Source organism: Chlamydotis macqueenii, chromosome 9 (genome assembly GCF_036417535.1).
Source record: "Chlamydotis macqueenii isolate bChlMac1 chromosome 9, bChlMac1.mat, whole genome shotgun sequence".
In the NCBI taxonomy this organism is placed as follows: domain Eukaryota; kingdom Metazoa; phylum Chordata; class Aves; order Otidiformes; family Otididae; genus Chlamydotis; species Chlamydotis macqueenii.
The window spans coordinates 25,725,491-25,745,045 of record NC_141564.1 but is presented as its reverse complement, the minus strand read 5'-3'; the positions used below and the strand labels follow the sequence as shown (position 1 = coordinate 25,745,045).

At 41.0% G+C, this 19,555-nt stretch overlaps 1 protein-coding gene and 1 long non-coding RNA gene across 4 annotated transcripts; both read left to right on the top strand.

The window, feature by feature from the left end:
• The first annotated feature begins 568 nt into the window (after positions 1–568).
• Positions 569–1,769, top strand: LOC147599739 (uncharacterized). Its single transcript, XR_015259323.1, has 3 exons — positions 569–698; positions 1,329–1,492; positions 1,672–1,769. It is a non-coding gene; the product is annotated as an uncharacterized LOC147599739 (long non-coding RNA).
• Positions 1,770–4,671: 2,902 nt separating this feature from the next.
• MFSD1 (major facilitator superfamily domain containing 1) lies at positions 4,672–18,499 on the top strand. Of its 3 annotated transcripts, none has more exons than XM_086754398.1 (17): positions 4,672–4,825; positions 4,915–4,967; positions 5,130–5,242; positions 5,580–5,622; positions 6,179–6,246; positions 7,054–7,162; positions 8,075–8,177; positions 8,452–8,550; positions 9,197–9,308; positions 10,033–10,089; positions 10,739–10,895; positions 11,482–11,579; positions 11,872–11,984; positions 12,490–12,537; positions 13,257–13,317; positions 16,718–16,832; positions 17,090–18,499. In XM_086754398.1, the coding sequence occupies exons 1-17, from the start codon at positions 4,672–4,674 to the stop codon at positions 17,147–17,149; spliced, it is 1,563 nt and encodes a 520-aa protein (XP_086610524.1). In that variant the 3' UTR covers positions 17,150–18,499. The 3 variants fall into 3 exon arrangements, with proteins under 3 accessions (XP_086610524.1, XP_086610525.1, XP_086610526.1); XM_086754400.1 differs by having other exon boundaries at positions 4,811–4,825; positions 4,915–5,013; XM_086754399.1 differs by lacking the exons at positions 16,718–16,832; positions 17,090–18,499 and adding an exon at positions 15,723–16,520.
• Positions 18,500–19,555: the final 1,056 nt, after the last annotated feature.

Below are 19,555 nucleotides of genomic sequence, written 5' to 3'. Positions count from 1 at the left end.
ATATAAAAAACACTGCAGGTATTTTTTTTATACATTACCTGAGCAGGTTTGGCTGTCAGAGATACAGCCTGGTACCCACTTGCCTTAGGGTGGGGCGCTTTAAGTAATTTTGAGAAATACCAAGAGCAGTCTTTCCTGACGAGCATACTTGGAAAAAGGAGCGATAAACCCATGGCGCTCAGTGCCGTGGCCGATGTCTGACTCAGCTGAGCGGGGAGGAGGCGTTTGCTTTGGCAGAGTATCCGCTCGAATCTCAGGAGGTTCCTTACGCCAAGATCTTCGGTCTCAGATAGATTTATGCTGCAAAAATGTTTCCTCAGCCTTTTTTTCCCAGCTGTTTATAGAAATCAGACATGTCTTAAGGAGATTGTACACAAGTCCAGTAATATTTGAGTGAGACAGGAAGAGTACTGGGCATGGGGAGCTTTATAGTAACACATTCCACGCCACATGATGGGATTAAAAAAAAAAATACTCGCATACCTATATGTGACAGATCTTCCATAATAGGTTGCTAATGAGTGTTGGAGGTAAAGCACAAGATTTTTCTTCCAGAGAATGGATAATAGTCTAATGATGGTGAAGTAAATTCAATCACGCTAAATGCTGTTCCTGCTTCTTTGCAATGTTGTCGTATTTTGAAGCATCTTCACTGAAGACAGTGATAACTTAGAAGAACTAAACTCTGAGAGCTAATAGTGAGTTTTTACTATCCAGAGTGTTCACTGGAGTTGATTGATCTGGGCAATGCAAAAAGGTGAGGCCACAAGCAGAAGAATTTTATAGCACCTATAAAGTACTGTATACAGTTTTTGCTTGATTTTACGCTGTTGAACTACGCATTTGGTGTCATATGGCACTTTAAGTACTTTGATTTATGTTAAGACAGAAATTGCAGCTGTAATAAACATCCTAAAGCATGAGTTTAGGAGCAATCTACTGTATTTATTTGTGACATAAACGCTCACCTGCAATGCACTGGAGAATCATCTTAGGCTTAACCCACACTGCACATTGCGGACATTAAGCTTCAGGCACAGCAAGGTCATGTCCAAGGTGAAGGCAGGAGCGACTGGGAAGAAAGGGGTGGCATGGGAAATATTTTGAAATTGCAAATGGAAAAATATTCTTCTTCTCCTGTTAAATATTCTGGATACATGGCTGTAATTTCTTACTCTGCAATAAAGAGTCCTGTGTATACCAAACAAGATAAAGTACGAATCCAATCTTGTTTAATGTGAAATACTTAAGGACACAGCCGTGAAAATAACATGAAAACCCCACTGACATCTTTGAAAATAAATATAATAACATTGCATGTGTTTCAGGTTTATGAAAACTCCCTCAGGGATGCATGGAAGCACAGAAACCCTTTGTTGTACTGGAACCGGCCACTGCTGGGCTGCACGTGAAGAATCCTCCCACCATGACGTTTGCTATTTTGGTGTTGAACGAATTACGCTCAGTGGAATCTGCTTCAGTGTAACCTAAAGTAATAATTTTTGATTTATTTCGCTTTTAAAATAGCTTAATCCTCCCACCTCTGCATATTTTTGTATGATTATTATAGAGTGTGGGAGAGTGGCGATAATGTAATTGATATTATTAGGAACAAATTACAAGGCTCTGTTGGCAGAGCAAGGTGTTAATATTCATGCATTTATTTCTTAGGAAATCAGAGAATAAGTGAATTCAGATGAATCTCTGGGCTCCCAGGAGAGGACAAGAAAAAGGAAGACACATTATGAAATAATGAATTTGAAGTTTTCAGGATAACGCCAATCATTTGGGTCATGACTTAAATAAAAAGAGACAAATCCAGGATTCTTTAGTATACATAATAAAATTAGAGAGAGATTACTTAACAGTATTCAGCCTTTGAGGTGGTATGTGCGGAACTAGCCTCATCTCACTGTTTTTACAGGAAAAGGAAGGAGATGTTGTCCTTTTACATTTGATACCTATTGATGAAACAGCGGCACACGGAATTTCTTACAGTAAAGATGGCTTGGACTGTAACACTACAGAGATTTACCTAAACTAAAATGGGACAAGAAGATGGGAAACCAGAGCTTAAAATCCTGCTGCTACGTTTGCAGAGTCAAGATGATATTCCTTGCTGAGTATTTATTTTTCCAGGAATCCTTGGTCATTATACTTGGCAGAGACAACCTGCCACAGTTGTCAGAAGCTCTCAAAAACACTTTTGCAGAGTGCATTTTTTTGGTCTTTAGCGTACAAAATACTGCAACAAAAGTACCTAGGATGAAATCCTGATCCACAAGTCAGCCTGAAAGACTGCAGGATTTTTTGGTGGTAGTTAACCGATTAATTGAGGTCAACCAAACAAGAGCTTTGGTGAGGACATCCCCAGAGCCTCTGAAAGCTGTTGACTTCCATTCTTCCCGTTGGCATACCTAGCTGAATCTGAGCTGTAATATCCTACAGCAGAAATTGCAGTTTAATATGTTTACTCGCTATGTGTTTTCGCCTATTACTTTGATTAAGGGGCTAGGAAGCCTTTTTGAGACTTAGGAGATAAAAATCCGTTTTTCTAGATCTTCCTTTAAATATCCTCACTGATAAAATTGACCAAAAGTTACAGGAGACCGTTCGTGTGGGATCCTTCTGTCAAAGTGCTGGCATCATGTCACTGCCTGTGTGAGTTACAGGTCACGTTGATTGGAAATTGATATCAAAGTATTATGGTTTAAGGAAGAAAATCAAAGTATTATTGCTTAAGATAATGATAAAGCATTGAAATGGCACCTCTGAGTGTGTGCTGGTTACCTCTTTTTCAGCTTTAACTGCCACTTGGCTATATTTACCTGTGCCTTCTGCACCAACATTTAAAAATAGGTACAGGGACATGTTTTTGATGATAATATTCCAGCATATTTGGAGACTCTGGCCTTTTGCAACAGCCACATTTGTGTCCCAGAGGGAAAACAGTGTGTGCATGAACAAAACCAATTTTCTGTGGATCAGAGAGACCTGCGAAAGTACTGAGTGGCATCACAATGGTCTCCTGGAATAACTGGGCTAGTTAGCTAGGAAAGAGACGACATTTTTTTTTTCAGTACACAGGCTTTCACTCTGCTCCCCAAAGTTATCCCTTTTCTCTGCACGTACAAACGACCTCCCTTTAATTATGTCCCTATGAAACTGCAGGTCACGCATTACCTTTGAGCTCCCTCAAGCGGCAACGGAACCCCCAGGTTTATTGCAGGGGTGCTTTTGCACTGGAGATTTGCAGCTCAAGACCGTGTTTTGAAGAGCAATTAGAGTAAAGTGGAAGAGCTGCTCTAATTTCAGGGAATCTAGACTAGTTGGGGGCAGTTGACCCTATAATTTCATAACATAGTTCTCTTTTGAGAAATCTGTTAAAAACATACTGAGTGAAAAGTAAGCATTTTATGCCCGATAGTAGTTTGTAGCAGATGCACTACGAGCACGCAATACCAGTGTGTTCTGAAAACTTACTTTTATTTTCTTGAAAGTTTACCAACCAAATATAATGACAGAGTGGCTGCAAAGCAGACCTTTTGGTTCACAGCATGTCAGGTAAAACTCAGGCTTTTCTTTCTGTCACCCTGGAAAGGTACATAAATCCTTTGGCTTAAACAAAAAGTATTTCTGCTCTCATTAAGAACTTATTTTAACCAAAAAGCACCAGCTGTCACTTGATGATGTGCATGCAGGATTCAGGTTACATTTGGTGTAAGAAGATGAGATTTTACAGAAGGCTGGACCTTTTCACAGTGAATAAGTAGGTTTTTCAAGGGTTTGTCTAATATGGGAGGACCTTTTTGAACAAAAAGCTGAAGTAAAATGTCTTTAATATCCAATGGAGCAATTTTACAAGCTTTTGCGTTTCCCTGTATGCTTTTTGCAGGGCTTAGTGCAGTCTACAGTTGAAGCTTTTGTTTTAGTTTGCTGTTGCTTATGAAAGGTTTATTTGTCTTGAATGTTTCAAGCAAAATATGAAAATGAAAAACGATGGCGCCTAGCCACGCGAGGAGAACGGCTGGCAGAGCAGCGGCGGAGGCAGGGACCCGACAGGGCCGCGGGTGCTGGCTGGGTTTGCTCCGTGGCTCTTCCAACTCCAGCCAGGGACCTGTGGACTGGGCAAGCCTGCCTGCAGGAAAAAAAAAACCAAATTATTTGGGACTTTCCGGGTTGTACGTCTTAAATCAAGCGGAGGCAAGAGAGAAGCAGCCTTCCTCCGCGGGGCTCGCTTACTGTTTCACTACGACAGGCCTGCCTTTAATATCTCTTTAAATAAAAAAGGAGGCTATAGGTACTAAAATTTGAAATAACGTCCAGGCAATTTTGTCACTGCTGCGATGGCAGGCACGCTGTATGTCGCTAACGGCCCCACCAGGCCACAGGCCAGCTCCGGGGTACAATTCTGGGGGATTTTAAGGCGTTTTTTGCCACTGTTACATTCCTGTTTTAACTCGGCAAGCCTCGTTAATTGTAGTATTTAGCACTCGGGATTTTACACGTCTCCTTTGAGCACCCTGCTCCCTTCCCACCGACGAAGCGGGTTTGAGGGGGGTTTAGGGCCATGGCGGCCGCGCGCCCGGCTGCCATAGCAACGCGCCGCTGGGCGTTGTGGGCCGGGGAGACCCCGATCACGTGGCGGGCGCTCACGTGACGGCGGCAGCGATGGCGGAGGAGGAGCGGGCGCTGCTGGGCCCCGCCGGCGGCCGTGGCGCCGGTTCTTCTCCGGGCTCTCCCCGCGCCCTGCCCGCCGTCTGCGACCCGCGGCGCTTGCCGCACCGCCTGCTTGTCCTGGCGCTGATGTGCTTCCTGGGCTTCGGTGGGTGGCGGCGGCGGGAGGGGGTGCTGGGGCCGCGGGTGCTGGGGGCAGAGCGCTGAGGCCTCCCCTGCTCTCCCTTCTCCTTGCAGGCAGCTACTTCTGCTACGACAACCCGGCGGCTCTGCAGACGCAGGTTCAACGGGTGAGCAGCTGCCTGGGGCGGGCACGGCGTTACGGAGGCTTGGGAGGTACGGGCGGTGGCCAGGGCGGAAGGTGTGCGTGTTTCCCAGTTCTTGGGCTCTTCCTCTGTATATCTGAGGAGTTATTCCTTTTTTTTTTTTTTAATCCCCACTTCTTTATGTAGGATATGAAGGTGAACACAGCTCAGTTCATGGCACTCTATGCCTGGTATTCCTGGCCCAATGTGGTTCTTTGCTTCTTTGGAGGGTTTCTGATAGACAGAGTGTTTGGAATACGGTAAGTGTGCTGCTACTGTCACTCCTGTTCAATGGAAGGTGCTTGTGAAGTATAGGCTTTATAATATTAAGTTTTTTCAAGTTATGATAAGCCTTTTTAAGTTTTTTTTTTTTTCACACTAGCAATTTCCAGTGTTTTAAATGGGCTTTCTTCCCTTTATGATTTAAATAAAGCAGCTTAAAAAATGCCAGCCTGTACTACCTAAATAAAGCTCTCAAGCTTTATTTATTATAGACCTTCTATTGCATATCAGCCTCCCCTTGTTTCCTTGCTGTAGGTGTAATATAAGAAAAAAAAGAGTCTAGCCATACATTAAGTGACTTTATTTTTCTTACAGGTTGGGCACAATAATATTTAGTGTCTTTGTTTGTGTCGGGCAGGTAAGTGCAAATGAGAGGGTGAAGGGTGATACGTGTCTGAAGTTTTTCTACTGGGGATGAGGTGGGGAAAAAAAACCCAAGTAGCTTCTCACATAGTAGTGTGTATTTCAGATGGGAGCAGGCAGGTGAAGAGGACTGAACTGGGAGAACCATGAATTTTATTGGGGTAATTTGGAACAGCTGGGGTAACTGGGAACTGAGGACCTTGAAAGGGGAATGAAATAAGGATGTGAAGGAACCAAATGTTTCACCTGTGTGATGTGAAACTGCTGCATAGGTGTGTTTTGGTAGAGTATGGTAATAAAGGTGACGTGTGACTTGAGCCTCTGGGGTGTTTTCTGAGTGCAGCCTCAGGGTGGGCCAGGTGGGGTGTTGTGCAGCCAGCAGGAAGGTACGGAGGGAGCAAAGGCAAGAAGGTAGGAGTAGGCAGTGGATGTGAAGTATTTCTGTAGGTCTGGGATGGGAAACATTTTTGTTCCTGTTTTGAGATGCTTTTAGTTTGTTCCATACTTCAAATACAAAACCTTTAATATTTCCCCCAATGTTTCTCTCTCAGGTGATTTTTGCTTTAGGAGCACTGCTTAACACTTTCTGGCTGATGGATGCGGGCAGATTCGTATTTGGGTAAGTCTGGAAGAGTATATTACGGGCTCTGTGAGGTAAGGGCCTGCTTTCTGTGGCCTAGAAAACTGCTACTGTGTTTACACTTGGACAAAACTGAGGTATTGTGCAAGATATTCAGTCACATTGCCAGTCCAACTTAAAAGTTGGAAAACAGAAAGTAGGACTTTGCAGGTCTTATTGAATTCAGAAATTATAAAACCGTCCAAGTAAAGACGTGCAGTAAGCTGATAAAACTGTATTAGTCCTTTTCTCTTAATTCTTGCTTTCCTAAGTAAAAAGAATTCTTAGCGACCCCAAATACAACAGGGCTCCTACGGTGGCAATAAATGAGAGCGACTGTCAGAAGAAATACCTCCAAGTTGTGAGTGTGCCACAGCATAAAAGTGTTAGAAAATCTGACCACCTGTATTGAGGGGTGGGCAGGTGGCTCCGTTAAATTTAGGTTCCAGGGAAGATGCCTGCTTTTGGTTTCAGTTGGGTCAGCGTCTGTACCACTTGGTTCTTTAATGTGGAAGAGAAATGAGAAGCTGCTGCCCGTTGATTTAATGTCTGTAGATGACCAAAGGCAATTAGAATCACTCCTACACCGCTTAAGATGCGTTGCAGTGTCTTAAGAATAATTAAGAGTACAATTTTCTTTTGAATTCTTTAAGTTGCCTTGCATATATGCGTCGGATCCACCTGTGCATAGATAAATTTCTCTGAAATACTGCCGTCTTAGTATAGCCAGCAACAGAGGGACTGCTTCCTCGTCGCTTTGCACGTTGCAATTAACCTGTTTCCTTTTGTGCCTGCCTTCTTTTTTAGAATAGGCGGAGAGTCCTTAGCGGTGGCGCAGAACACGTATGCGGTCAGTTGGTTTAAAGGCAAGGAGTTAAATCTTGTGTTTGGATTACAACTAAGCATGGCCAGAATTGTAAGTGTAAAACTCTATAGCTTTATTTCGTAGACTTTAAGGTGTGCAGCTTGTCTTGGCAGTGAGATTTCCTAGAACCTGTCAAACTTCCGGAGAAGCCTGGTGGTGTTTAGTGTAGCTTACTGGGTGGGACAGTCGTTGTGCTGCATTTCTTCCGACTGATTGGTTCTTGGCATATCATAAAATGCTGGTTTGACTGAGTGTGGCTCGGGGACTGAGCGCAGGCTCTGAGAAATGAGTTAGGGTGGCTGCTTTGAGGACTCCTGTCCTTATCTGCTGTTGTGAGAGTTGTTGGAGGTCTCCTGTGAGGGATCCTCTTCAGCAGCCCGTGGTATTGTACACCACTGCAGGCTTTTACCTTGGTAAAGGAGAGTTAGCTGGTCACGGCTGGGTCTGGGTTGATGTTCAGGCTGTTGCTAATTAGCAGTTGCCTCATCTCAGCTGAACTGTAAACTGCCTGTTGTTAGCACTGGGCTTGCAGCTGTGGATCCCTTCTCTAGGGGGAGAAAGGCACCAGGAAGTTTTTTTGTTTTTTTTTTTTTTTTTTTTTTTTTTTTTTTCTTCCCCTATCAGGTGGGAATTCTGTTTACTTTAACGTGGTATTAAATTCAACTCAGCTTATGAGCTAATGCAGTGCGTGATGTGGATTTTTAGGCACTTCTAATGTCTCCATCAAAACGCTGTTGGAGTTGTATAAAATTTTGGTTTGCGATGGTATATTATTGTTGCAATAATTTATTACAAAAACTCACCAAACCGGCAGGGAATAATTTTACAGTTGTTGCTGGTGGTTTATGTTCCATATGTAGCATCTTGCCTGTTTGTTTTGAACACTGTTTAATAACCAGTCTGCCTAATGTTCCTTTTGAATTGTGAAATATGTTATTCTTAACGCAAATCTGTTCTACTTAGGGGAGCACAGTGAACATGAATATCATGGGATGGATATACTCTAGAGTTCAAGATCTTCTGGGCTATACTGGTCCCAGTACTCTTGGGTTAACTCTCATGATAGGTCAGTAGTATTTTGAATTGATGTCACCTGCTATTTTAGGCTTCTGAATTTCAGCGGCACGCGTTAATGATTTCTTGCTAACTTGAAAGTAGGATGAATGTCTTTGAGACTAGGAAGAGCAATTCAAATACTGTTTGTATTGGTGGCTCATATCCAGAGTGTATGGTTACTGCGTCTGATAAAATGCTGTATGTAAAGGTACGCTACGCTAGTTGTGCTTAAAAGCAAATTACTGCTTGAACAACAACTAAACATGTCGCGTTGCCTTTTGCAGGTGGTGTAACGTGTCTGTTGTCACTGACTTGTGCATTAATCCTTGCGTATCTGGACAAGAGGGCAGAGAAGCTCCTTTGTAAAGAGCAGGGGAAAACAGGTGAGTGGGGTGGCTGAACCTGCCTTGGGCTTCATTCTTTCATTTTGGAATGGACCCCTCCAGTTACTCTGTGCGGGTTTGCATTTTATATAATTCTGTGGCTGCTGTTTAACATCTTTTTCACAGTTACAGCTTTAATCATAATTTCTAGTTCATTTTTATGTCAGTAGGAAGTCTTACATTTAGTAGATGTGCAAAGCCATGCAGCTCTTCTCCATCAATCTGTGGTGGTTTGAGTTGTCCTTGTGGGAGAATTTAGACCAATTAAAAATAAACTAAATTTGAGATCCAAGTAAGAGCACATAACGTGAGGCTTCAGACGTGAATTTTGCTAGCTGATTAAGCATTTCCTTGAAAAAATGGTTTGTGTTTAATTCTGCTGCGCAAGACTTTCAGAGGCTTTGGAGAATTGTACATCCAGCTTAACGTGGGAGAGAGAATTTGTTCTTGACTTTGGCACTGTTGATTTAGGACTTGTGTATTCTTAACCGACTCTCACTGCGTGAACTTTAAACAAGAGAGCAGATAGTGGCAGGAATATGTGCTGTAGTAGTGACTTGTGATCACCTCGATGTTTATTCAGCATGGATGAGTTTCAGATATGCCTGTGCTGACCGAAACAATATTGTCTCTTGCCCCACTCCAGGTGAAGTGATTAAGCTAACGGATGTGAAGGACTTCTCTCTGTCCTTGTGGCTTATATTTGTAATCTGTGTCTGCTACTATGCAGCGGTTTTTCCTTTCATTGGACTTGGAAAGTAAGTGTCTCCCTTGAATTTGGCTAGGGTTTTAACTAGCTGCTTACAAAAGGAGAGGTGCAGGCTGATATGGCTACAGAACCACTGTCCTCCCAGCAAGTTTGTGCTGTGGTTTGTCATTTCCGTGCCATTGTTTGCTATACTTGCGGTGCAAATTAATACAACTCTTACAGCTTCCTTATCTGCTGACCTCTGTGGGAAATACCATTTCTTGGCGTAGACTGTGTTGTGAGACCTCAGAAGCATAATGTATGCACCATTTCCTGATTAAAACTTGCTGTAGATTTCAAGCACGACATGAGTCTTGGTGTGGAAAACTGTGGACAGCTGTCATGTAGAATTCCTTCCATACTCAAAAGCTGTTGACTGACTAAATGCAAGGTGGGGGCTTAAATGTAGTTACAGCTTTGGAGTGAAGTTCCCTTACTGTGCTGCTGTTGGTGTATATCAGATTGAAACATGAATCTACATGTGTAGATTTTCCTTTTTAACCACTTTCCCCAAAGTATAATTTGAAGAGTCCTTGGACAAGAATTTGTAGAGTCTGATGATGAGCTCCTAAATGCTTTATAAATGAGGATCTGTGATAGGATGTTTGTTAAAGCTGTGTGGCAATGTTTAGAAGCTTTGTCTAAACTGGGTTCCTATTTCTGTACTTTGTCTAGCTTAATTTTTCTTTGATGTCATACAAACATGTGTTTTCCAAATTTTTTTTTTTCTTTAGGGTTTTCTTTATTGAGAAATTCAAGTTCTCATCTCAAGAAGCAAGTGCAATTAACAGGTATATTGTGGTTGATGTAACAAGTAAACGTGCTCCTGCTGTGTTCTAGGGGTGTATGAGTCTTTGGGCTCTCGCCATGTGGGGAGCAAGTTTGGGATCCACTGCTGCAGGTGATGACTTGCATTTAAGTGGGCAGATAGATTTCACAAGGCCCAGGGGATAACTGTGAGGTGTGGGTATTTGTTGAAATAAAAATGTCTTAGGTGTTCACGTTGCGGAATTGGAAAGAAAAGGCTCTGTCTGAAGGGTGTTATTTTGGCATATGGGGATTCCCTTCGAGTGACTAACAGCAGTAAGTGAAATACTTTCCTAGTTTGAAGATGAATTTGTGATGTGGCAAAAAAAAAAAAAAAAACAAAACATAAAATCCAACAACGACGACAAAACACTTGGTGGTGTATGATTCCAAGAGCTCTGAGTATGTCACTGTTTTCTTGGATACTGGATGTTTTCATGTCCTCAGACCTTTTTGGAATTTAGAGTTCTGGAGTCTGTTGTTCAGGGGGGTAGGGGCTTGTGTGGCTTTCCTCACAGCCTTGCAGGTAATGAGGGAATATGGTATTTTATCTGGAGACACTTGTATTGCCTAACACCTGAAGCTGTCCGTGGCTAGATAACGTTCAGTTCTCTTATTTTTGTTCTTCTGTAGTATTGTGTATATCATATCAGCACCCATGTCCCCGGTCTTTGGACTCCTGGTGGATAAAATTGGAAAGAATATCATCTGGGTTCTATGTGCTGTAATAGCTACGCTCGCTTCTCATATTATGTTGGCTTTTACCTTCTGGAACCCCTGGATAGCAATGGTAATTAATTCTCTGAGACTTATAGCTAAATATGATAAAATAAGAAATAGAGTTGTTGCTGAGTACTTCTGAGTCAGTTGCCATTGTCTTCTGGCTGTTTAGGTAGTCCTCAAAACCTGTTTTGATATCCCTGACTTCAAGAGGGATACACTATGGAACTGAAGGTGGTGAAAAAGCGAAGAATGCTTTGTTGTTGGTTTCCCCTTCCTAGGACAGATTCCCTGAGAAACTCCTTTTGAACTAAGGTTTACGGGCTTAAATATGGTGCTCACCAGAGTATCAGGGTTTAAAAACAGGATCCTTGTTTCACGTATTTTTCTAGTGAGTTGTAGCATTGATCTTTCCCTCTGGATATTCAAGTCAGACTCTTCACTTAATGCTAGTTAGATAGTTTTGGGTCACTCCTGGAAAAAGTTCTCTGTCCTTCTAAATGTGCATATTCATTTAGAAAAATATTGCGAAAAGTGTTACTGTAGCTCTTTTTTTTTTTCTCTTTTGGGAGAAAGGGAAAACCAATATTTTCATTTATTAGAACTTTACAACAAAAATGCATCTAACGCTTATTTCCTTGTCCTTACTTCACCAGTGTTTGCTAGGCGTGGCCTACTCATTGCTGGCCTGCGCGCTCTGGCCCATGGTGGCCTTTGTTGTTCCCGAACACCAGCTAGGAACTGCATATGGCTTGTAAGTACTTAAATCTGAACCCCTGAATATCAAGCGGTTCTAACATGTTAGTGGTTTTAATTCCTCCAAGTTCAATCTGGCAGGAAGTCTCATGTAGGTTCAGGATGTATATGTGTGGTAGAGCACGTGGTTGTGGTAGACGCACAGAAACTTCTGCAAAAATATGAAGCCCTAACTCTCTCGTATGTCATAACAAATGGGGAGAAGTTAATCTTGATTGTTCAGTGCCACTAATGATGTTTTCTCTAGAAATAAATTTCTACACGGTGGTAATCCTTTGTTTATGTGTTAGTATGCAGTCTATCCAGAATCTCGGTCTGGCAATTATTGCTATAGCAGCTGGGATGATTCTGGACACAAGAGGATACTTGTTTCTTGAAGTCTTCTTCAGTGCTTGCGTTTGCTGTAAGTACTAAAAACATTGGAAATGGATTCTGTACATTCAGGAAGCTTTATTAGGCTTTTTTGGTAATATTTCCTGTAATAACTCCTTTCTGGCAGCTAGATAGAGATTTCAACTGGGACAATGTTGAAAGTAACTCAAAGCTAGTGAAGTGTTTTGTCATTTTCTTGAAGCAATTTAACATAAGTTGTTTTAGTGTTTCAAAAAAAAAAAGAGTGAAAAGGTAGGTGATTGATACTCTTAAAGGCTGTGTTTGAGGGCTGTTATTAATATAATTAAAAATAACCTTTTCTGGGTTGCCGTGCTACTTACGAGCGTAGTGGAATTTTCAAAAGCAGTTAAGAGGTGCTGCTGGCAAAAATCTCCCCTCAGTTACAACTGTCGTGAAGAATCTTAATTGTTGCTTGGTTGTATGTTAAAGCTGTTCTTCTGACACTGTAAATTTATTATCAACTCAAACTGTTCCCCCTCTTTTTTTTTTTTTTTTTTTTTTTTTCTTCTCTATAGTGTCACTAATAGCTGTAGTCCTGCTGTATTTTGTGAATCACCTCGCAGGTAAGCAAGTGTTTTTCAGCTTCTCTTGTTTTTTTTGTCACAATTCTTGGAGTTACCATGCTGGACTGTTTACAGGTGGTGTTGTATGGTCCTGTTCGAGGTGCTGTAGCTCATCTCTTGATGTTCCAAGGACAAGCCTCATCATCTTCGTAGATGCTGTAGTGTGTAGTTCCCTGAACTTGGCTGTGATGTTAAATCTCCTCAGCAGGGCAGTGGTACCTGTTGCTTCAGCTGACTTAACAAATGTGCAGGATATTCTGCAGCTTTTTCTAAACTGTGTGTCGAACTTAACTGTATATGTATCTGCACATATAAAAACTTAATTCTATAGACTTCCCTTCAAATAGCAGTTGTCTTTCTCAATTGTGTTTTGAAGCAGTAACTGCTGAAATATCTGGAAGGGATGTTCATATTTATTTCAAAGTTGCTTCTGCTTTCTTTTGCTTTATGGGGTTTCATGGTGAGTTGCAGAGACAATTTGTTGTTACTCAGCAGAAAACAGGATCAGGCTTTTGAGTTTAGTTTGGTTCCTGATTTTGCTTGCTTGGATGATTATGACATGTTACTCTCTCTACCTCGGTTTCTACTTTTGTAAAATTACTCCACTGATTTCTTCTGTCAAGTGCTCTGAGAACCTCTGTAGTGAGGTGTGATATCAAAGACACAATTCAAAAAGACCAATTAAAAAAGTTTCAAAGGGTATATTACTTTTGTTGCAGGCGGTGATCTCAACTGGTCTGCAAAGAAAAGGGAAAAGCTGCAAAAAGTAGCTGCAACTGAGTAAGTATAAAGAACAGCATCCTTATGAAATGTTTAACCTGAAGTAATTAAGTAGATCACTGTCTGAAGCCAGTCTCTCTTGTAGCTCTGCCATTTGTATTGAATGTTATTTTCTTTCTTACCAATTAGCAGCAGGATTTCATATTCTTACCTCCTCTGAATTAATAATTAGAAGAAGCAGCAATTAACCAGGTGTCCTTTCCTGGCAATCTTCTTGCTATTTTTCTTTATTTCAATTGCCTTCTGACTGAGTGAAACTGAAATATGCTTAGACAATGTTGTATCACTTAAATGTGCTTCATTTATGTGTTGCGCACCAGACCCAGTCAGCAGCAGACGTTACCTGGGTTTAATGTCAAGTAATGCATGGACCATTTTCTAAAATGTCATTAAAAAGGAAATCTCTCTTCAGGAGAAAGTACACTCCAGTCACTTCCCCTTCAGTTTCAGCTTGCTCCTCTTCCCGTCTTACGTAAAATTCTTAATTCAACTTCTCTCTTGAAAACCATGGCTTGAGTCTGAATTGTAGCGCTAATGTGAAACGCAGTTTGTGGTCAGATCTGTATCACAAATGTTATCGATTACAGTGAAAAGTTTCCATTTTTAAATGGAAAATGGGACAGCGAGATTTCAGTAAAGTGGAATCCATTTCCTTTAAAAGGAAATGGAGCACTTGAGGTGAGCTTAGGGCAGAAATTGTTGAAATAAGCAAATCTTGATGGTTCATCTGGGTAAGAAAACTTTGTTCTATCGGAGACGTGAATGTCCTACTTTACAGAAAATAAGGACAGTGACACTCTTCAGAATAGTAACTTAAAAAAATCTTCTTCCTTCATCTTGAGAAACCATTGGTGACATGTCAGGGTCCATTGCTGTGCATAGCCCTAGCAGCTGGAATCAGATACTCTTGCTTTAAGTGTGGTGTTTGGTTAAACGCGAAGGTACCAGTCACCTGCTGTTGGGATATTCCCTGAGTTCTAGGGTACTGGATTTATCCCCTCTCCACTGTAGAAAGTTCACCGGCTTTTTTGTTTGCTATCCGAGAATGCTGAATGAGGGGTGAAGCTCTCAATGCACGTGGAATGCTGTACAAGGGAGTCAGACCCTAGGTTAGTCTTACAACTTTCAAAATAATTACTTGTGTTGGGGAAAGAGGAGAGAAAAAGCATTGTATGGTAAAGTCCATTAAGAGAGGTCACCTTGAAGGCAAATCAAAAGACCCTTCCACTCCAGCTTCTACATTATGTACTTAACTGTCTGGAAAAATTGCTTTTTTAAAGTAGATATAATGTGAAGTCTGGACAGCTTCGTTTGTCCTGATATAGTAGTGTCTGTCCTGAGTAGTGTCTCAGCACTCAGGAATGGTGTTACCTTTTCCTAGTTCTGATTAGTGCTGTGAAGATTAAAACCTATGTACCTTGGAGAATGTAATGTCAATGGGGCTGAAGTCTTGGTTAACTTATTGATTTTTTTGTTTGTTTTTAATCTATTTAAAGTACATGTTTAATCTGCTGAAGGGTAGAACAAGTCTAGGAAATCAGAGGTTCTGCTCCTCCAGTCTGAATTTGTTTTGGTGAGACTGTGATTGAGAACTGCTGGAGAGGGCACAGTATGTGTGTTCCATGACTCTAGTCATAGTTCAGCATTTGTCCTGTGAAAGAATACGTCAATACGCAGCACGTCACAGCTTTCGAGATAACATCTGTAGGATTCAAGCTGCTTGCGTGTGAACAACACAGAATTTTTCTTTGGAAATGCTTTCTGTTCTGGCCTAATTCAACTCAGTGAGTCTCTTCAGATCTTGAAGTTAATTTGCTTCTAATGTTGTTGGAATTCTTTACTTTTACTAGGTAACTACATTTCACCTGCAGATATTATAAATTTCACAGCTTCTATATAAGTTCATTCCAGAGAAATACTTTGCTGACAAGACATCTCTTACAAGTGGACTTTATGGATTTCTCTAAAACTGTCCAAATGATGATACTTAAGTTAGTCTCAAAAAAAAAAGAAACACCTGTCAACAAGGTTTAGCCATGTGACTTGTGGGGTTTAACGTGGTTTTGTTTCTTGTCCTTATTTGTGGGCTTTTTGCACATCAGTCTTGAGGAAAGATCAAGGAAACCGTAACCTCCCCAGACCTGGTGAATATGCTAGCTTCGTTGTGATGAGTGTCATCTTCGAGCCAAAAGATCACAGCCAGTTTTTAATACAAGTGCAACAACAGCGAAAAAAACCTTTGCACCCAGGAGTGAAGGAATTCGATGTTCAAACAGAGCTGGTTTTCAATCTGTTTAACACTTCCAGTATTTACTGGGAAAGATGGCTTTGTATCAGTGTATGCTGTGGGATGCAGTGTCTTAGAACAATGTTTTCAGTAATTCTTATTACAATGTTTTTTGCAGAAAAGAAATTTGAATAGCAAATATCATCCAGAAGTGGGGAGCATTTGATCAGCATCATGTCAACTTGAAGAATTATAGTCTTTAGTTTGGTGGTCAGCACTGAACAGTAGCTCTTTGGAAAAGAAACTAACATGCTGAGGATTTTACAGTAAACGCTCAAATTTTATGTTTTGTAACCAGTTTTAACTAATGCCAAATCATCGCCTTAATTTGAACAGAATGGGTTTAGTATTTTACACTTTGTTTAGGCTCTGTCATTGGAGAGCAGACTCTGCAACCCAAGACAAACTTGTTGGTCTTAAGACACTTTATACTAACGTTTGTCCTCTACGTGCAGCACTACTGGTTTGGTGGAGGGGGAGATTTCTTATCGTAATGGCATTTTATGTTCTGTAAGAAGGCTCATTGCCTTGCAGAGCTTAGAAACGGGTCGCTGTTACTGCCTTTGTCACTGTCTTAACGCAAACCACTGTCTTAAGTGCATTTAGAGCTCTGTCTGGTCCTGTTTCTCTTTAAGACTTATGTGGAAGATGAGCAACAGTGCTCTGGTCAAATATTGACTCTTTTGTAGGAGACTGCTATTAATTCTGAAGGCTGCTGAGCAGTCTTTTATTCGCATTTTTGACAACAGATTCTTTTTGTATTGTAATCTTTATTTTAAGAAGTGAAAGAGTGTTTAATAAAGAAATAGAAAAAATTGTTCCAGAAGCTCACTGAGCATGTTGTAATCTGTGAAAACCAAGAGATTTATCTTTCTACTGAAGTCTTGCAATCTAAATAAAAAGAAATTGCAGAAAACAGCCTCTCTCTTTCTTTGCACTAAATTAGAGTAATCCATATGCATCACTTATTCTCTTTTAATCTGATACCCAGTGTTCATTTGTAAACATTACGAGCTTTTTGTAGTTATTAAAAATAGAATTGCATACACAAGATAAAGTTGCTTGGGTTTGCACTCCTCAGCGCAGATATCTTAAACCAATTTTCTTTTCCAGAGCGGAAGAACAAGAGAGACTCAGACGTCAAAATGAAGATGACTTGGCTAAATTACTGCCAAAAGCTGATGACTTTAGTTTAAGGAATAAATACCTCTCCAAACTAGGCGCTCAGGTATTAGTAACCAAGTAGGGGTTTTAATAACAAAGAGTAGAACAAGGAGATATTCCTTTAAAGAACTCAGCTTATTGTTTCAAATAGCCAGCAAATCAACCTCTGATTAAAATGCTAGATGTATGCTTGTTCTCAGAAATGAAGTCTCCTGGTAATTAAAAATCTAATGAAGAAAATTAATCAATGGCTTGCGAACCAAATAAGTTGAGGAGCAGGCTTATTATGATGCATGATTTTTTAATTTTATTTTTTTGCAGCTGCCAGATAATTACTCTTCCTATTTATCGACAATGGTACACAGAAGCGTGTTGAAATAACATCTTGCTCCCCCTTGCAAAATCAGAAATACACTGAAGTTCCTGGTCCTTTGTTTCCAGTACTGACGACAACCACAGCAAAAGCAGAATGGCGCACCGTACTTTTCTGCAAGCGTAGATCCTAGTTTTAAAATACTTGGCTGAAATTCTCAGTGAGTAGCTTGAGTCAGTCGCTAAGATTTGATCTGTTCGACGATGTCTGAAACGTGAGAGCGTTGTTTCAGTCATCAGATTGCTGTGAACTGAGCCTTGATGTAGGTCTGGGTTATTAGCCTCTCAAGCCTGGACAGCTTGGTTACCATGTTGGAAATGGTGTGTTTCATTTTTCTTATAGAAAAAATGTAAGGAAAGGCTTACCTTTTTCTTTTGGTCCTAGGGAATATTTAATAGAAAACCAAACTATACCACTTCAGTGTTACAGTTCAAAAAGCGCTAGCCCTGGGATTTAATACCAGGTCGCAGGCTTAGCAATAAACCTCATGTAAGTCCTGATTAATGTGAAAGTTTATGTATTTTTAAGAGGTTGTGACTGAAAATTATGAAGAGAGTTAAATGCAATTACTGAAGTTTGACATTCAGGGAAAAAATGTTCAATTTCATAATGAAACTTAGTGCTTTCCCATAATTTCAGTGGAAGGATTGTTGCTGCATAGCTAGTTCCTAGTAACTCCTGCAGAGTGCATTTTTTCTTGTTACTCATAAAAGCTCGCTTATGTAGTTGGACAAACTGTTCCTAAACTAAGCTAATCTTACTTTAAAAGGCAAGAACATCTGTTTTTCTGGAGCACTGGGTACACCGAACGAGGAGCTGCTGTACGGGTAGAGGATAAGGTGCCCAGGGGTGAGTGAGCATCCTTGGCTGACTTCAGGGCGTCCTCGTGTGCCACAAAGTGCTTAAGAGCCTTCGATGAATTACTTGACTATGGAGAAAGCAATTTGTTAAAATAAAAATGTTACATTATACTTGTTATACCTTTTTTTTTTTTTCTTTTTCCTGCAGTAATTTAAGCAGAACTTCTGAAACTCATGGTCTTAAGATTTTTTTTTTTTTTAAAGATATTTTTCAGTTCTTCTCTTTCATGTTCCTGAAAGACTAAGCCAGGGCTATTTTGCTTAGTAGTTCTGGATTCTGAAGAACAACCTAGGAAAATAAGGGTTGTGGATTGTGAACTATGCCAAGCTTACTGCCGAAGAGTACCACACTGACCTGTGATAACTTCTGTTGGTGCTTTCTGTGCTCCCGTTTAGAACCAAACACTATCAGCTCTGAGAATGATTGATGCAATTTGGTTTATTTTTCCTTCTAGACTTTGTGAATTCTGGGTCTTTTTAATAAAAGCTTTAAATGGATGCTGGCACCAGTATTTTTCTTACCTGACTGTTTAGTGATGCGGTGTTGCCCTTGATGGTTGTTGACTTACACGTGCATTTTCTTTACACAAGCATGACTTCTGCTTTCCCCTGAGGACTATGTAGAGTTTGCAGGGAAGTGTATGTTTGAGGATTCAAAGGCAAAGTTTCCCCCAGTTCTCCCCCATTGATGGGCTGATGTGTTTTTTCTTTCTTGGGGAGGGAGGCAATTAGATTCTTGTTCTGTTACTCTTCATCTGCTTCAGCTACCTGCTTCTCCTCTGATTCTGACAAGTTGTGGTTGCAGATAATTCTTCTGCTGATACCTGTAGGTTGATATTTTGTGTGTGACATGACAGCCAGTAACTGTGAACATAATGTCATGTTGAAACTTTATTTTCAGTTCCTAAAATCTCTAAACCCTTGAGCATCTTGCTAAAGTACTGTGGTGGACTTCCGTAAATAACATAACTTTCTGTGTCAGCTCAGCTCCGAACGCCCTAGCCTTTCCTTTCCGAGGGATTTCAGCCCATTGGTTTGCTTTACCTTGCTTTTTCATTTGTGGATGTGGAGCATAGCAGCCATTTGGCTTTTGCTCTTTCATACCCCAGTAAATTTCTGGTAGGATAGAGCCTTCCTCTTGCTCTCGCCAACCTTTTTGCTTCCAGCCCTGTGTCAAAAAGTCTCGTCTCGCTGCTGTGTTTGTACTTCAGACTCTCAACGCATACTTCCTAGGTTCAGGTTGATCAGCAAAAGGAAAATGGATTTTTGAATTCTGAAATGCAGTTTTTTACTGCTAGTGAAGACCTGGCCAGTAGCTACAGCAGCTGCAGCAGTGGGCGTGCTGCCTGCCCTGGCTAGGGGAGGGACTGTTGGAGCACGTGCTGCTGGAGCGCTGTTTGGCAATATTTGAGAGTCCTGTTCGCAGTGAGTGTGGAATGGCTTGAGCTGAAAGCTGCTTATTTTTATAAGAATGCCTTTTTCCCCTGCAAAGCTTCCGTTAATGGCTTCTACCCCTGCTAACCTGGGAAGCTGTTGGTACGGTATGGCTTTCCT

Coding starts and splice junctions, on each gene's coding strand:
- MFSD1 (XM_086754398.1), top strand. CDS start 4,672: ATGGCGGAGGAGGAGCGGGCGCTGCTGGGCCCCGCCGGCGGCCGTGGC. Junction 9,309..10,032: donor CCTTTCATTGGACTTGGAAA/GTAAGTGTCTCC, acceptor TTTTTTCTTTAG/GGTTTTCTTTATTGAGAAAT. Junction 12,538..13,256: donor TTTTGTGAATCACCTCGCAG/GTAAGCAAGTGT, acceptor CTTTTGTTGCAG/GCGGTGATCTCAACTGGTCT.